This window comes from Lutra lutra, chromosome 3 (assembly GCF_902655055.1).
Source record: "Lutra lutra chromosome 3, mLutLut1.2, whole genome shotgun sequence".
Taxonomy (NCBI): Eukaryota; Metazoa; Chordata; class Mammalia; order Carnivora; family Mustelidae; genus Lutra; species Lutra lutra.
This window is the reverse complement of record NC_062280.1, coordinates 2,094,598-2,113,531: the sequence shown is the minus strand read 5'-3', so window position 1 is coordinate 2,113,531 and position 18,934 is coordinate 2,094,598. Positions and strand designations below refer to the sequence as shown.

Here is an 18,934-nt window from a genome sequence, read left to right as displayed (position 1 = left end):
GGCACAGCTTCTATTTCTCCTCCTGAATATTACTGTGGCATTGTCTGGCAATGGGATTCAGTGCATTGTAGGGCTTGATCTTAGAACTTCAACAAATAAGATGGCGAGTATACGATCACGAGTATGTATTCTAGAAGGGAAGCTGAACAGGAGGAGATAGATTTAGATTCTGAAACAGTGGTTTTAGTCTTATTTTAAATAATCTGTTACCTACTCTAGAACTGATTTGAGTAAGGAATGCCAGAAAGAAGGGTAAAACCCATTTTCATTACTGTTCTTTGGTGAAATCACCTTCTAATTTTGTAATAGCCACAAAATAGACATAAATTAAATCTAGGTAGATCAGGACAAAAGTGGGAATGATGGGTATTAGTTCAAGTCCCTAAAGAGACCCATGTGGAGAACATTAGAAATTGTGCCTTCAGGATGACAGTAGGGCCCTTCCTCCGGCAGTGAACTCCCAGGGGAAGAGTGTAGAAAGGGACAACCACTTTAGGTCCCCTTTCCAGACTTCAGGGTATTTTAGAATTCTTGATAGTAAAATGAATGGAATCAAAGAGCCATTGAGAACTGTGGAATGTTTCACTGATTATAAAAGAAATTTCAGTTTGGTCAGGGCAAGGGCAATGAGCAAAAAGTAAGTCAATAAAGAATAAATTAGAAGAAATAAACTTGACTATGATATCCTGATTTTCTCTAGAGGCCTAAATCTTCTTTTGTGTCAGGGAATATGAGAAAAGAAAGCAAGACTTAGTGGCAAAGAAATCATAAGATACAGAGTAGAAATCATTCTAAAAATGTTTCATCATATAAAGTATTAAATTGTATACCCATCTTTTGTTTTTGAGTATAGTGGACACATAATGTTACATTGTAACAACTGTGTACCTTATGTTGTGTTTACCCCAAGCACAGCTACCCTCCTTTACTCAGATCTGAGTACCCCATATTGAATATTCTCTTAATACATAAAAATAACTTTTTTTGTTTTAAAAATGAATAAAAGTATATGTTCTTTTCAGGACAAAATACCTGAAATAAATAACATTAATACATGATATTCCCACAATGCCTGGTATTTTAAATCCTTGTAGGTATGGCCCACATTTAAATAGTAGTGAAAAATGAGACTTTTAAAAAAATTATGTAATAAGTGCAAGATCAGAGAAAATAGCTTTATATCCAATATGGTATAGATCTCTCCCTGGTATTCTTACAATTGAATATTCAACAAATTAACTCATCAAATACTTATTGAGAATCTACTATGATCCTGACACTATTATAAGATATTGGGGTATATCAATGGACAAGCCAGAATAAATTCCATCTGTCCCTATAAAGCTATTATTCTATCATGGGGAGACAAACAATGAGCATAAATATAATAATATAGTAGGCTTTAAAGTGATAAGTACTATATTAAAAGGAAAAAAAAAGAGCAGGTACTGGTGGATTGAGAGTGACATGGGTGTGTGTCTGTGTGCGCCCAGTTTCAAAGTTCTCCGAAGGTGGCTAGAAGACACTTTGTGGGGAAGGTAACACGAGCTAAGACTTGAAGGAAAGGATGGAAATCTGGAAAGCAAGTACTATATATGGCTCAGAATTTGCTGTGTGCTTCATGTACCACCAGACCATAGGATAACCGTGATACCACCCATTTGCCAGAAAAATAGCTAGGCAGGTTTTTGGTTCTCCTCTCTTTATTTCAAGAGTATCATGCTGGGGAGAGATTAAACAGACCGACTTCATTCAAAGCAATTCAAACCTGTTCACGCATTTAGGGAGGCGCCTTGGCATAGCCCAGAAGGTATTGGACTCGCGCACCGAGGGTTAGCGTCTGGGAAAAGCACTCGGGTTTGCACAGAAATTCCTACTGGAATTCCTAACGTATTCAGCATGAGGCAGGCTTCAGTTTCTTCGTGCTCTTTTACAGCTACTCGGTAGCTTGAGCCATGCTCCTGCAGGAAAGAAAATCTATGTCAGATGCGTTAGCAGATGTGAGCGGGCTTTCCAGACAGTGGGCATTGCGTGTGCACAATGTGTAATTTCAGTCTCACATTTTGGCCACAATCATTTAGATTTCCCGATACATGGAAAGAAACTTAAGTAGTACCTAACATGAGAAATTTTCCTTTTTATTTTTTCCACTTTAACTCAAGTGAAAACAGCAGTTTTCCTTGACTGAGAAGCCTTCGCACCGGAGACGGAGACATGTCCCCTGGCCCCGCGGAAGGAACGACCCACCGCTGTAGACCGTGTGTCCGATTTCACTTTACTTCTGTCCTTTCCCGAAATGCCGTCGGGGCGCTGCCTTCTGCTTACTTTCTTGGACGTTAAGGTCATTTTTTTTCAAACTTAATTGCTATTATATTGCTTTAGAATGTAAAATAGGATTGTCCTTCGTAATGCGGGAATGCGACTCCGCTCAGATAACCGCTGTCTGCCTCGTCCTGCTCCGCCGGAGCGATGGGGGGGGCCGACGGGGGTGACAGTTCGGGTGACCGTCCTGCATCTGGAAAGTGGAAGCCTATAGTGGATAGAACGGCAAAGGATGCCGACCCCGTAGGCCGCTCCGGGTTCGCCCCCCACCCCCTTACCCTCTCCCAGACCTTGCGGCCGAGGGGAAAGACGTCGTCGGAGCAGCCGGCCGACCCCCTTCGCCGACCCCCTTCGCCGACCCTGGCGGCTCCACGCGCATCTACGGTTCGCGCGGGACCCGACGCGGCGTCGCTGGCGTCCACCGGAGCGTGGACAGGACGCGCTCGAACGCGCCCACCTCTGGGTCCCCCCTTCGGTCGACAACGCCGCAGAGCGGACGGCGGGAGGGGTCCTCGCAGGAGTTTCGGGACCGAAGCCCGCAGCTGGGAAGGGCGGCGTCTGCGGTCCGGTGCGGGACACGCGGGGCCGCCCTGCTGCGCCCCGGGCGCCATCGCCGCGTCTGCCCGTCGGATGCGGCGGCAGCGGACACGCCCTCGACGGCCTTCAAAGACTAGAGACACTTTAATAACTAGAGAAGAAACTTTAAATAGAGGAACGTCAGATAATGTTAGCCCAGACCTTTGTGACCCCCGCAGGGGCTGAGGCTGGGCGGGGAAGGCGGAAGGGCCGCCGCAGCTTTTCTGAAAATCCGTCCGAAATGGGAGCCGTCGCGACGCACGCGGTCTTCCTCTCTGGCCCCGCAGACGTCTAGGTATGAGGGACACACTGGGCAGGAACCCGCAAGTGACCCTCAATGACCCTTTCCATTCAGCATAGGAGTCCCGAGTTTCCGTCCTCTCCGAGAGGCGGAGGGAACGGGGCAGGTCAGCTTCTAAGTACGCACCTCGGCGACCAGCCCCTCCCTCCTCGCCCCCTCGCGCAGTCGTCCACCCGCACGTGCGTCCGTCCAAGTCCGATGATCTGACCTTGGCTGTGGAGGTCACTGAGAGGAACATAGTTCTGGCTCCCCAGGAACTTACAGTCCAGTGGGGAAAATTACCGGAACAGACACTGGTCTGAAAAGAAGATTTAAAATGTGTGTGACGTGTAAGGACTCGACATTATTTCTGCCGGGAAGAACTTCCCTTAACGTCCAGCGAATGACCAGCATAGGCTCAGGAAATTTTATTTCATGTATTTTCCAAAGTTTTTAATAAATCCCAATAATTTACTACACAAAGAGAATCACATCTTTCCTGGGAAGTCAATGGTTTCCATATGGTCATTTCTGTGCAGGCTTTTTTGTACAGATATGATTCTATAAAGGAATGTGGATCTAGGCTATGGCCGGTAAGTGAGCAGCAGTTCTGGGGATGGAATTTCTAATTATCTGTGATAATAAGCTAGTGGATTTGGTCTGCCATCTAGTGATTAAAACTGAATTCTTACAACTGCATTTAAAAGCACATAAAAGCTTTATGAGAAGACACGTCTGTGAAGATATGTGAGAAACAGGACAATCGGGTTACTCTGAAACACAGTGTGGTGGGATAAAATACATCTCATCTCTAAGACATCAGTGCCAGGACATTTGTGGTGAAGACTTCACCGTGGACTGGTTCAATGCATTGGAACATGATAAGAGTAAAAGAACCCTGCAGCTTGGAAGACAAAATTTTTGGAAGTTGCAACACCTCAGAAGATCACAGAATAATGGCAGTATTATCAGACATCTACCAGTCCTCCTCAATTTTAAGAAAATTTAAGAAACACCAATAGCAAACTACAAGTGTCACAATATTGCAGTTTGGGAATGTTTTTTTAAGAATTTATTTAAAAAATTGCTTACCTACCTACTTTAAAACCAGTCATTATTTAAGTTCCAGGCCTTAAATCAAGGTTCGTGTTAGCTTGGGTTAATTTTTATGATTTGTGTAGAGGAATCAGGACAGTATTGAATCTCTCAGAATGTCACCTGAACAGTTCTATTTGTTTTTTTTTTCATAATATTGTCATTTATAAAATAATGTGTCATGACAACTTCACTGCAAATTGTCTACAATTCTGCTTTCTATTTTACTTTTCTTCTCATTGAAGTAAACATCTATGGAGAAAACAGCAGGGCCAACCTAATAATCAGGCACACAACTACCATGTACAGACCCGAGAAGGGCCAGCCACCCTGTATTTTCTACTTGGTGTTTCTTTGTACATGTCTTTCATTCAGACATGAACAATGAGGGTTCGCCAAGATTTTGTGCCCTCTGTGATGTGTGTGGATCCTTGTGCGGGGGAGGAGAAGACAGGGTTTAGCAGTAAATGTGGTTTTTCATCTCCTTGCCATTTAAAAGCATTCCAACTAACTTTCCACATCATCTTAAATTTAATTATAAATTCTCCGGGGAAAAGGACCAATGATGACTCATGGTCTATAACTAACTTTTAACATTGTCATTTAAAGAAAGTCCTACAGCGGCTCACTTCTTTGCCTCTGGGTTGAGGTCATGCTGTCTTAAACTTTCAGGAAGAAAGTGACCTTCTCTGAGTTGACACAGAAGAGAGAATGTGTCTTTTTATTCCAGCCTCAAAGGAGCCACAGAAAACAGGATAAGTCACCCCAGAAGAGTCTCTCACACATTTTAATGTTATTTAATTGACAGCATTATTTCCCATCAGCTTGGTTTTTGTTTGTCTTTCGTGTTCTCTATTTCCACTTCCCTAATTGTTTATTGAGGTCTGCCTCACAATGATAATATGTACTTTTTGGAAACAGAACAGATACACTCTCAGGACTGTGCACCCTCTTAACTCTCAGGAAATATGTCCAACACCTTTGCCCCTCGGAGTATGGGAAGGGAGAAGCGAGCTGCTTGAATTACAGTGAATCTCTTTTTCAGCCAATGGCATTTAGGGTTTGTGACTGGATATTTCTTTCTCACTCATAAAACTTAATGAACAAAGTTAATCTTCAAGTATTTACCTCTCTCACTTGTGCAGTTGACGATAGGTGTAAGTCCATTTCTGTACAGGGTGTGTTTTGTAGAAACGTTCATCATGGATTTACATTGTTTTAAAGTGATATTTCATCTAAGAGTGACTCGGCTATTTGAGGCACAGATTTCTTAATTTACTTCAAGACAGTCCCGCATTACAGCACGTTAAGGCATGGGTGCTGTTTTCTCCCGGGCTTAAAATTCCTAAAATACGCAGAGTCAGTCCTGATTGCATCAGCAGTGTGTTTTGTGATGATCCTCTTCTGCTGAAGCACCAGCAGATTAGAAACCGGGCGTCCAGCTCATCTTGCGCCTGGCTCGGAAGCCGCGTGTGGTGGTGGAGAGCAGCTCCCCGCCGCCGCAGAGCTGGGACGAAGGACTGGACACGTGCAGCAAAAGTGTTCCATGAAGTTCCATGAAGCTTTCTAGAGTTAGGGGATGCATATTTGGGTCAACGTCTTTCCCCTGAGCTGAAATTTTTATCTGTAGCTCGGCACTGAGTGTATCGGCAAACGAGAAGCTGTTTCTACTGTAAGACTTTGTATAGTGACAGACGGTTACCACATTTACTGTGGTGAGCATTTTGTAACGTATGTGATTGTCGAATCGCTATGCTGTACACCTGAAAATAGAATATTGTATGTCAACTACACTTCGATTAAAAATAAAGAAAAATTATAAATGCTTTATATAACAATCACAAATGCCTTTTTAATTTTTATTTGAGTTTTAGCTTTGTACAAAGTTAATGTCCGTGCAATTAATTTACACTCATTGGCACATTCCTGTCTATCCATTGAACAACTATTTGTTGAGTGTTGGCTCCCTGCGAGGTGTGGAGTCAAACTTTAGAAATGCCATGATGAACCAGAAAAACTAGTCCTTATCTTCGTGGAATTTATTGGCAAGGGAAGGAGATAAGAGAATAAACGAATAAAAAGAGTAAACTGGGGCGCCTGGGTGGCTCAGTGGGTTAAGCCGCTGCCTTCGGCTCAGGTCATGATCTCAGGGTCCTGGGATCGAGTCCCGCATCGGGCTCTCTGCTCAGCAGGGAGCCTGCTTCCCTCTCTCTCTCTCTCTGCCTGCCTGTCTGCCTACTTGTGATCTCTCTCTGTCAAATAAATAAATAAAATCTTTAAAAAAAAAAAGAGTAAACTGATACTACTTGTGATAAGTTTAATGAGAGCAGTGATTTTTCCTGCCGGTTTACATTTTAGAAACTGGTTATTAGCTGGTGTAGAAAATGGAATGAAGGACTAGGTGCACGGGTGAATGGGTTGGATAAAGGAGGTTCACTTTTGTAGAGCGGCCGGAATTGTGGGGGCCGGTGACAAGCAAACCACAATAGTGAGCTTTGTGTGTCTGGCAGGGAGGAGGGGAGATCGTGCAAGGAGACTGGGAAGGGGGATCTTTGGGCTTCAGAATTTAAGTAGTTTGGAGGATTCCACAGGAACTAAGCAAGGATGGTATGATCCGTATTGTGTTTTAAAATACTATAGTTTTGTTTCTTAAAAGACACAAAGAAGCAATATATTTCTCTTATAATAATTGTATAATAGAATTGTTATATATATGAATGTGTGTGTATTTTCCAAATCGGCATTACATTTTTATCTAAATGTAGAGCAGTATTTGGCAGGTATATATGATAGCTTACCATATTGCTGTCGAGACTCTCCTTGATGACCTTTGATCTGAAGACTGCGTTGCCATGTCAGCTTTGCTTGTCCTTTGGGGCTTAGTAAGCACCTGGAGTTCAGCAGACACATCCCATGAAACGAGACACTGTTTTTTCTTTTCTACCTTATGTTTAAAGCTAATTTTTAAAAACCCATACACTTTTTTTTAAAGTTTTTCTTCATGGAATAAGAATACATATTGTCTTCTGTTGTTGCCGGATTTACTAATCTAAAGTTTCTAGTGATTGAAAATCACGTAAGGGTTCACCAAACACAGAAATTATATATACCCTTTTGAACTATTCTTCTCCTCACCCTTTCAAATTTTTTAAAATGTTTTCTTACTGATCTTCCTGTTTTGGGTTATTTAAACCTTCACAAATGAAGTCTTTTGGGAAACATTACCTGCTATCTACTTTGGATCACTTTTCCCCTCCCCTGTCTTACGAGGATGTACGTATCACGATCGTTTCACTGTGAATCGCACGTTGCTTAGCATGTAAACACCTGTGACTGAGACCATCTGTGTTTCGCCTCCTAGGTAGGTTAGTGCTCAGCCCAGAATTGTTTGGACCCACAGGGTGATTCACCTTCTTAAGTATTTCCCAAATTCCAAAATTTCAGAAGATTACTAACCTCCTTCCCTGCCCCCTGCATCTTTTTCTTCTCATTCTAGAAGGATACGGTGAAGAAATAGCCTGCACTCAGAATGGTCAGATGTACTTAAACAGAGACATTTGGAAACCTGCCCCTTGCCAGATCTGTGTCTGTGACAATGGAGCCATTCTCTGTGACAAGATACAGTGCCAGGAGGTACTTGAATGTGCTGACCCCGTAACTCCCCCCGGAGAATGCTGTCCCGTCTGCCCACACACAGCCGGAGCTGGCAACAGCAATTTCGGTAAGAATGCTTCAGGCCAGCCCAGAACAGCCCAGTGACTCATCTTCATCGTTCCAGTGGTTTTTGCTCTCAGAATTCAGCAACCAAGAGAATAATGAAGCCACTCGTCTGTTTGTGGTGTTTGGAGTTAATGGTTTTTCTCACCCACCTTATCTAATGTTACTGAGAGGGAGAGGATAATTTCCTGTCTTCTTAAAAACCAGGGGAATTTGGGGCTGAATTTTGTGTGGTTATGTCTAGGTTGAGAATTTCTTATGGTCACTTCAGATGGTCATTTGTTACCCTGTGCATGCTGGATGCCTCCGAGATAGTTGTCGGTATTCTGTGAGGTCCATTCATGCTCCAGAGGAGTTCTAGAAAACATATTTGTCTTCTCTGGTGCCAGGTTTGCTCTTGGGAATGGAATAATTATTTCTGATCTAATTTAATGCCAGAACACCTTCTGTCACATCAGCTAAGTGCAGAATGCTTTTACTGATGGCTCAGAAAGACAAGAGGAGGAGATGGATTTCCTGAAGAAAAGAATGATATCATTTGCTGGTTTTGAAAACCTTTTTTGGAGACAAATGTCTGTGTTTAATATAGACTATGTATTTGAATACATGTGTCAAAGACACATATTAGAGAAAAAAGTTCATATTTATATGTTTTAATGAATAGGGAAGATTAATATTAAACCCTTAGGTCATTTGCTTCAGCGGTCGCGGATGTTTTCGCGCGGCATGCATCAGTATCAAGATAGTGTGGAGACTTTATCCCCTGCCCAAAATTCCATTGCAGATAACAGCAAATATAATGAAGTAGTCAACCATATTTTCATGAAATATTAGACCCTAATTTATCAGTTCTCCTCTTGGATATCATTCAACAGTAACAGTGTGCCTTGAATAAATACCTAAACTCAATTTTTAGCAATGTAGTCAGAAAGACATAATGCGAAGAATTAAAAATATGACACCTAAGGGCCGCCGAAAGCTGATGCAGTCCGCTAAGAAGCTCCAGGAGCAAAGTAAAGTTAAACCTACGGCGCTGAGTAATAGTACGTTGGGACAATCAATAGTGGCAAAAAACCAAAAACCCCAAACAGCAAAATGTGTGACCTTCTGCAAATAGCTGGGTTTGGAAAGTCCACTTTGTTCCAAAATGAATAATAAAAACAGCTAGTAACAGCACTGATGCGAAGATACTCTAAGAAAGAAGGTGGGAGTGTTTAGCTACATTTACAAAATAAAGAACACACTGGTAAATATATTACCACAGAACTGATAAAAAACATGAGCATTCACCATAACTAAATAAAACCTAGTGGAGTAATTTATTAAGAAAGGCCTACGTTAGAAATACAAAATAATTAATGATGAAGAAAGAGGTAGAAGGAAAAACCAAAAACCATCACAGGGAAATGAAGATGACAGAGGAAAGAACACAGAAGAATCAATACTGCCATTAAAAAAATAATTATTTTAACAGATCTATGAAAAAAGACCATTTTATTTTCCTTGTAATCGAAACAAAGATATTTGGCAAAAGTGAAAAAGTACTCTTGACAAAGATGCTTGGTAACTTAGTATCAAATGGTATTTCATTAAAATGATAAAATATTTACATCTCAGCTTAAAAGCTTCATAATGTTTAGTACTAGAATTATTTTCTCTAAACTCAGAGACAGAACATGGATATCCACCATCACCACTACAACTTAATATTATTGAATGTACTTGAACAAACAATTAGGTAAGAAAAAAATTAAAATAAGGTTTAGAAATTAGAAGGAAGGAGGTAAAATGATTAGTTGCAGAAAATATAATTGTGTTCTTATAAAACTTAAAGGGAATGGAGTAAAAAACTACTAAAAGAATAATTTTGTACAACAATGCAGTGTAAAATTACAAACAAATTAATAGACTTAACTATTTATCAACAATCACCCCATAGAATAAATAATGAGAATTAAAAATACCTCATTTTTAATAGTAAGAGATAGGATAAAATGGCTAAGAACAAACAATATGAAATGTACAAGATCTACCTGAAAAAACTGTAAGACACTACTAACTCAAATGACAACTTTAAAAAATAGAATGTCCCATTATATTTTTGGGTAGAGGGGCTAGTAATAGAAAAATCACTAATAGTGGCCCCCTCGGGGCATTGAAATGTGGGCAGTAGGAGAAAGTGACAGGATAGAAGGAGATTTTTTTTACTCTATAATTATATACCCTTAATGTATTTTGGTTTTTTAGCTATATGAATGAAGCCTACTCAAAAAAAGGATCAAAACAATAGAATATTGATTAAGATAATTCATTACTATTTTAATAGTTAATTTTATCATTTAATGAACTTTAAATATTATATGAATGGTGTGAGGAATATTTAAGTAATGTTAGAATTTTCCAAAGGGATGTATTACTTTACCTGTTATGGAAATATTGATCTAAAACAACTTTTGAGTTATGCCTACTGGTAGTAGGGAAACCTGTTAAATTCTGACACCCCAAAAACCTATTACTGAAAATAATAAGAGATTCTCGATAGCTGTTTCTCCTTAAATCAACATGTTTAATGTATTTCTTCTTCTTTTTTTATAGGTAGAGGAAGAAAGGTAAGTTTTGCTTTGCATAGTTTCATTTTTGTGAAGCGTCTTCTTCAATCTAATACTGTCCCCTCGGGACTGTGCCTTATGGCGTTTGAAAGCCTTTTGTAAAGTACAAATTACCGAATATAAATATATGAGATACTTCGCTTGTAGATTACGGCTGCCTCTGTTTTTTCACTTTGTTAATCTTTGTTGATAGATGTTTCTTCTAGAAGGTTATAAACCCCTTAGGGATTGAGACTGTGCCACATTAACCTTCAAATTACTTGCATTTATTGAGATGTCTGGTGGCTCAGTCTGTTAAGTGACTGACTCCTAATTTAGGCTCAGGTTGGGGCCTCAGGGTCATGAGATGGAGCCCCCTGTCAGGCTCCATGCTGGGTGTGCAACCTGCTTAAGACTCTCCCTCTCCCTTTGACCCTCCCCACCTCCCTCTCTTAAAAAAAAAAAAAAAGAAGAAGAACAAGTTACGTGTATTTATTACCATGCTTAGTATATACCTTACACGTATTAGAAGTTGAGTAACTGCTTAATTGAAGGAAGGATGGATGAAGGAAGGAAGGAAGAAGAGGGAGGAGATGTCGTACCTACTGTAGGGTTGTGGCCCCTCTTCTATTTGTTGGAAAAGTAAATATTCACTTAAAAGAAGTAATTGAACACTTTACCAAACACACATCACCTTTTCTTCTCTCCCCTTCCCCCAGTTCAAGGAGCCTAAAATCTAATCCCAGAAACAATCCTTACACTCAAGAGGACAATGGTATAATTTAGCCTTGACCCTGGATAGAGCTGGCCACTTCAGCCACTTGTCTTCTGGATGTGGATAACCCCTTGAGTGGAGAGGGTTCCATTCCCTTGAAACTGGTCTCAGTTTTCCAGTTAATTTGAAAATGGTGGCATTTGTTTCAGTCTTGTCCAGATGGGATGGACTCAGGGATCAGGAATCGAAATGGGCCGTGATCCTGAGTTTCACAGCAAATACTAGGCAGATCACCACCAACTTTAAAATGCCTTTCCTTTTACATGTGGTGGAATGTCAGTAAGGTGAAAATCAGATACTCAGATAAAGCAATGCTATACATTCATGGTCGATGAAAGTGATGCTATCAAGGGGAGGTCCTGCACTTTTTATTTGCACTTTTTAATTAAAAGGGAAATAAAGTGTCTTATTTGGAATAAATATCAATGAAGTCATTTAGATTTGAATAGACGTTAAAGGAGCAGATCTACAAATACCAGCTCACATTTAATTTACATCTGAAATTAAATCTGAAATTTTCCAAAGGCATTGTAGCTGGGAGGACACACCCGAAGCAGCTGCCAGTTTACATCATCGTTATGTGCTGATCATCATGACTGTCGATGATCATCAGGTGCCATCAGAACTGTCAGAGCAGAGTAATGTAATAAGAATGTATTTTGCCCTTGTTTCATATATTAATTTTACTTATCGTTCATTCATTCATTCATGTTAACTCCCAAATAAGTACTGAGCCTTTGTCATATCCCTGAATGAGGCCAATGTTACAGATGATGCAATGGTGGGAAAAACACTCTGACGGTCTCCATGGAAACGCCATCCTGTAAAAGTGGGGAGGCATGTCCATGTGGCATTAAGTGGTGAGTAACAGGCAAGAAGCAAAATGAAGCTATAATTCTCACCCAGTTCTGAGTATTTGAATGTTAAGTTTACCAGTGGGTATGAAAATCAAATTTAGCAAAACCTTAGACAAATGATCATTCCATGTAAATTAACTTATTCAAAGCCCATATTTAAAAAAGCAACTAATGCTTACATTTGTGGCTTATTTCCAAAATAAGAATCATTACTGAATCATTAGAAAAATGTATTATCAGAACCTAATAATGGAGCACTTAATCTCATATCAAGTATTGTGGAACAACAGAAAGTTCATAATAAGATATCTGAAGCCTCACAATTTAGCTAAGAAAGATACCAGTGAGTTCCATTCTCCTCAACACAGAGGAAGAGCGAGGGCTGCATTTTAATTGCTGGTCTCTTGAAATGGAGATTTCCCAACCATTCTTAGCAAACTATTCCATTTTTCTCTCTTTGGCTGAAATAATTTCTCTTTGCTTTTGACTCGTTTTTCTAGATTTGTTCTAGAAAGGAACACTATTTTCAGCATTATTCTCATAAGGTCCTTTAGATATTGGGCACAGATTTCTCTACCCTTTCTAAACAATTCAAATTCTTTCAAACATCTCAAGGAAAGCTCTTACAGCTCTAAAGAGGTTAATTTTTATTACTTTCTGGTTATGTTAAAAATAGAAAGACCCCAAGTAGAAGTTAGGAGACTTGGAAATGCAGAAGTAAGCCTGCCCTGTTTTGCTGCCCATATTTGGGGATCCCTTTCTTCTAGCCTTTCTCTTGTGTCTTTTAGTCTCTTGTATCCTACCTTGAATTTACTCAGGTAGTACTCCCTCCTGCTTCTGGAGAGCCATTTCCCACTGCTGAATTCTAACCTGAGCATTAGAATCAGCAGGGGTATCAGGATATGGTTCTGCCATCGAATCCATTATTAAGACTATGAAGATTATAAAATAATTTTTAAATTTAACTTTACAAAATTTTATCAGATGTGAGACACAACTGGAAGGATATAATTAAATTGTACCTTTCAGGAGTATGTTTAGGTGATCTAGATCAAGAACCTGAAATATTTGTATGGTCTTTAACACACAACTTTTAATTTCTAGAGACCATCTTAAGATATCAACTTGAGATACTACAGATGTTTATGAACAAAGATACTCATTGTAGTGTTATTTTTAATTGTAAAAATGAAACTGTAATCAAAGAGTCAAATGCTGAGGCCCTGAGGAGGTGAACCAAGTTCAGGTACGTGACAGAAAACTGAGAATACAAGAATGTTGAAAGAGGTTGTCTCCTGAGTGTTGAGCATGATATTTAGTTTCTTCTATTTTCAGAATTCTCTATTAACCCACATTATTTTTTATAATCAGACAAAAGAGCAATATATGTGAAAAGAGAAATTAAATAAAATAGAATTCATTACTTTTTCTACATTTTGGATACAATCCTTAAGGTATGCATAGTCTGCACTGGCACAGTAAAAAGCATTATTTCATACTATGTTAGTGGAAATTAATACGTTCAAGAATTTATTGAGGATTTCTGTGTGTCAGACTGAGGATATAAAGTAGATTTGATCATGACCTTGGGGAGACCAACATCTCTTGGGAGGCAAATTCCAAAATAAATAACACAAGTAAATATATGGTAAAATAGAGGAATTCGAGGTACAATTCATCCAATAATATTTGATCTATGTACCTGAAATCATACTATGAGAATACAATTTTTAAGAAACCGAAGTTCTAAGAATGTAGTGCACATCTCTTATATTTGCTGCATCTATTAGAAAAGCCAATTAAACTTCCTGGTGTTACTTCCTTTAAGTTATAGTTGTTTACTGTGTTATTTTTATTTTCCTATTCAATTCATGTTTTTTCCAGATTTTCATCAGATATTGAGAATTGACTAACCAATATTATTATTTCCTTCCTTCCCACCCTCCCTTCCTTCCTTTCTTCCTTTTTTTCTGAGGATAAGCAAATTTATCTCTTGTAATTTCTCAGATTCCTCCATGAGTTTTAGAAAGGGTGGCAAGAGTTTTAGAAATTCCATCTGTAGTCACTAAAAACTAGGGGGCATGCAGTATGGTGAAAATTCAGACATATCCAAATGTTGGATTTTCTTTTGAGTTTTCAGTCTTTGGGCAGTTTTCCTATAGTGCTTTGACTTTAGAGATTTTAGGACAAGTATCTCCTGGTCTAGTCAATACACTAGGTTTATTCACTATAAAAACTAAAGTGAAATAACTTTATGCTTTTCAAACACTGGTTGATATTTTTGTGTCTTTCAAATGTCTTTCTTTTTCATCAATAATGTTGACTACTGCAAATACTGTTTCTTTTCTCATTTCCTTTTTGCTTTACATTTAAAAAAAAAAAGATTTTATTTATTTATCTGAGACAGAGAGTGTGTGAGTGAGAGGGAGAGCAGGAGCAGGGGCAGAAAAAGGGGGAAAAGCAGATCCCCTGCTGACCAGGGAGCCAGACCTGGGGCTCGATCCCAGGACCTCAAAATCCTGACCTGAGCGGAATACAGATCCTTAGCTGACTGAGTCACCCAGGCACCCATTTTTTACATTTCCTACATTGAAATTCCCAGTGTTTATATGGAATATTCTAGTAAGACATGATTGGGTTCAACAAACTATTATATTTTGATAACTGAACATCTTTTTGCTTCACAGGGACAAAAAGGAGAACCAGGATTGGTGCCTGTTGTAAGTATATGTGTTTATTTTTTCCTTGTATCTTTGATAAACTTATAGTGTAGTGCATATTAGTGCTTACATACGTACTGTCATAGAAAAGGAAATCAGTTATTTTATAACCAAGTTTTAGTATAAGACAAACCAAAAGAGATGATTCTTTAATACAATATTTAATGTTTGTTTATCACAATATTCCTGACTTTTATTGTCCCATGACTGAAAGTGGACATCAGGGTTTTACAAAGTTAAGCACATTATATATGGATGTAAAATGGTAGTTGAGATGCATATTTTTTACAGCACAAATAGCCATGTAATCCACGCAGAAGGCAGGATTTAATGGTCCACTTTTCTGAAAACATGTCTTGTCAGTATCCTGATTGACATTCCATATTTTGTAAGAATTCCTAAGAGTTACCGAGACTTGTGCATGATCAAAAAGTGTATTATTAAGTAGGATGAAAACTCTTCAGCCGCCAGGCTCATGATCTCAAAGGAGTTGCCATCACTCTGTCAAAGCAAAAAGTACGTGCATGTTGACTTGTTGGACAGCATTGGCCGTTTTGCTTTGCCTTGAAATTGGCCTGTTTTTAATAAAGATTGCCTAAAAAGTAAATCATTCATTTGTTGTCTTTCATTTAAAAACTCTTATATGTACTTACTATGTCTTAGGGGCTGTTTTAAGAGCTTTAGAAATATTTATTTGTCTTCACAACAGCTCTGCTAGGGAGGTAATTTTATAATCATCATCACCATTTTATACAAGGAGGAATATCGAGCACGGAGAAGATAAGTCCAAGGCCACATCACTGGGAAGGGGTCGGGTTAGTTAGGATTTGAACCCACGCCTCTCCTCTGCAGTGCTGTTGCTCTCAGGCAGTGTAAAATACTCCCTCCTATATTAGAGTTTAAATTAGATAATGTCCTAATGCATACTCAAGGAGGACATGGGCATCAACTGACAACATCCATTTGCTCTAAAAAAATTCACTGGGATTTTTGTCGTTATTTTTACTTGTTTGATTATTGATTTTTTAAAAACTCTGTTGAAACTCCCTGTTTACAGATTATCTTGTTTATCGTTTAGGTTACAGGCATACGTGGGCGTCCAGGACCAGCAGTAAGTAGTTTCTTCCAATGTTGATGGGACTCTTAGGTTCTTAGAGACACTGACAATCTTTGTGAATATTAAACCCATCACAAGACAATAGAATGCAAAACCATGATGTTTGGCTTCTTGAAACCTTTGGTTTTGAAACATCTTCATGTTTAAGATTCCTTTGCATCAGTGAATGATGCGTAAAAGATCATTTCATTCTGAAATTGGTGAACCCTATTATTCTTTTGGGTTAGTGTCACTATTGGTTCTGTGAAAGGCAAAGTGATCTGTTGAGTGTCACTATTGGTTCTCTGAAAGGCAAAGTGATCTGTTGTTACATCGTTGATTTTAGATTGGCTTTACTCACAGAAATTAGGGCACATCGGTCTATTGTTTGACAACGATTAAAGGTAGGCTACTTTTATCTGTTTAATGAAACAAACTGTTAATGTCATCTGTTAATGAAATTAAAGCGTATTTCCATAGAATTTGAGAGATTACACATCAGAATAGCATATTACTGATTTAGCCTGAAAGATTACTGATTTCAGGTTTGGAGTAGTGGTAGCATTCCTAGGTAACTAGATGGAGAACACACACGTACCTCCCTCAGACCACTGATAATTTGGGGTTTGCACATCTATGGAGTTCTAAAAATCCAAACTGTAAATTTTTGTGGCCATCATTCAGTGGCAAAGGCTTGCTTGGGACAAGACAGCATAAATGATCCTTTTAAGTTTTGCCGTTATCGTTCAAGTAATATACTCGGCTCACTGGGCCCCATGAGGCTATACACTTAATTTTTTAATTCTTTACAGGCCTCTAACCCTCGTGGCTGACATAAACAGCCTTTCTGTGTGCACAGAGCTTTTATAGGCACATGGCTTTATTTTCTAGAGTCTTCAACTAAAGACGAGTTAGAAGAGTGATATTTCTGTTTTTCAGTTTTCTTAGACAAGCAGACATTTAAAACAAAACCATGTGAAGTATGTGTGTTTTGCAGGCATAGTCATCATTTTCTGTTTTAGGGACCTCCAGGATCACAAGGACCAAGAGGAGAGAGGGGCCCAAAAGGAAAACCTGTAAGTTGACAGCAGTTGCCTTTTTTTGTGAATTGTGCCCTGTACCCAGTAAGCGCATCGAGACCACATTCCCTGGGCGCAGCACACAGTTGGTGGCACTATTTCTCTCTCAGCTCTATCAGACGGGACAGAGATCAGGTCATGAAGTGATTGTGTGTCTTTTCTGATTCAGAGGAAATATCACATGGTAGTAATGACCTATTACCTTTGTAGGTAACACAAATGGCATTTCTTCTTCAGGAGGTCAAACTAAAAGTAGAACCTAAGGAAACATGAATACCTCATGTTTTCAGAAGTTGTAAATCATGAGTGAACAATGCCAAGAACGTACGGTTGAGATAAAACACCCAGTTCTGTGATCGGTAGTTGCTCCAGGAATAACCAAACTGGATAAAGGAAAAAATTATCAGAGGATGAAATATTCTTTCAAACAGTTGTACAATCAACTGATTTCCCAAGTAACCCTCTACCTTTTTTCGCTGCATAGAGTTACAGAGCCATGAAAGGAATCATTTTAAAAAATCAACAAATCCATCACCAGAACGAAGGAAACACCTTTAAATTTAAGTGATCAACTTTATACCCTTGAGATAAAACATGAAGAGATTAGCGAATACATGCCAGATGTGTTTTTCTTATTACCAAGTCCTAGGAGAGCACTTCTTCTTCTTAGATCTTCCCTTAGAAACTGATGTCTTTCATACATTAAATGAGTGCATTAATTTTTCTGTTGCTGTCATCATCATATATTTTCATCAGAAAAACTTGTGCTGTTCAATCTTTGAATGATAGCTCCTAAATTTAATCTAGATTTTCCACCTTCCAAACATGTGTTTATCCGTATTTAGGTGGGAGAAATAGACAGGAAGGAATTGCAAGGAAGCAACAAACAACCTTGAATTTATAAATAAAGAAAAATGTATTTTAGATTATGTCGCTAGGGTTTCTTGCCACTTTGATATTATTTTATGCTTTCGCCTATCTGACCAAGTAGAGCGTGATGACAATACTTTCTTCAAACCGGGGCTGGAGTTATGGATGGTATGACAGTGCCCCCAGGAGACGCGGCTTGGTCCTCCAGGTGTGTAGGAAGGCTGTGTTCTGATGACCTCATGCTCTTATTCGTAATTTAGAATTACGAATTAGACCTTCAGAATTCCTTGTTAGGATGCCGTGAGTCTGCTCTCGCCCCATCTTCTCCACTTGACGTAGTGTGTGATACGCTCTACCTCCTATCTCGGTTAGCGATGAGACAATCAGTGAGGACTCGGTGTGTGTGTGTGTGTGTGTGTGTGTGTGTGTAAAAGGAGTAGCTATTTATTTGGAATTAATAATCTTGACAGATGCCCAAACAGGAAATCTGTTCCTCTCTTAATCCTAACAAGCAGTGGTGTGATGGTATGTGTTTAACAACTGACTCGTTACAAAATAAATAAATAAAATGTGCCTGTACTTTTGCTGATTTTCCTGGGGTAAATGCTTCCAAAATGGCCAGTTCCAACATGGCAGCAAGATCCTGGCATGATGTCACGACATACCCGCAGGTAGAGTACTTAGCCTCAGGTCCCAAGACCTGGAGAAGCTGCTCACCAGACTAGGGCTGTGGCAGGCGCAATGGGGGGGCGCTACTGCACCCTTAAGTACGTTTTCCTCCGCTTCCGTTGGCACAGAAGCCACAATGGAAAGCTCGGTGTCTCAGGCGCAGCATGTTGGTGTTGGGGGCCACGTAATTCCTACACATCGTGGGAGGGTTGGGAGCATTTCGGATTTCTACCCACTAGATGCCCATGGCAGCACCTGTCCTCCTCCATCACTTGTGATAACTGAAATGT

At 39.4% G+C, this 18,934-nt stretch overlaps 1 protein-coding gene across 1 annotated transcript in view; it reads left to right on the top strand.

The window, feature by feature from the left end:
* Window positions 1–18,934, top strand: part of COL5A2 (collagen type V alpha 2 chain) — a 138,341-nt gene that overhangs the window by 59,561 nt on the left and 59,846 nt on the right. Inside the window, exons 2-6 of the mRNA XM_047720551.1 lie at window positions 7,770–7,994; window positions 10,586–10,599; window positions 14,898–14,930; window positions 16,009–16,041; window positions 17,049–17,102. Of these exons, the coding sequence (XP_047576507.1) occupies window positions 7,770–7,994; window positions 10,586–10,599; window positions 14,898–14,930; window positions 16,009–16,041; window positions 17,049–17,102 (359 nt within the window). The remainder of the gene's footprint in view (window positions 1–7,769; window positions 7,995–10,585; window positions 10,600–14,897; window positions 14,931–16,008; window positions 16,042–17,048; window positions 17,103–18,934) is intronic.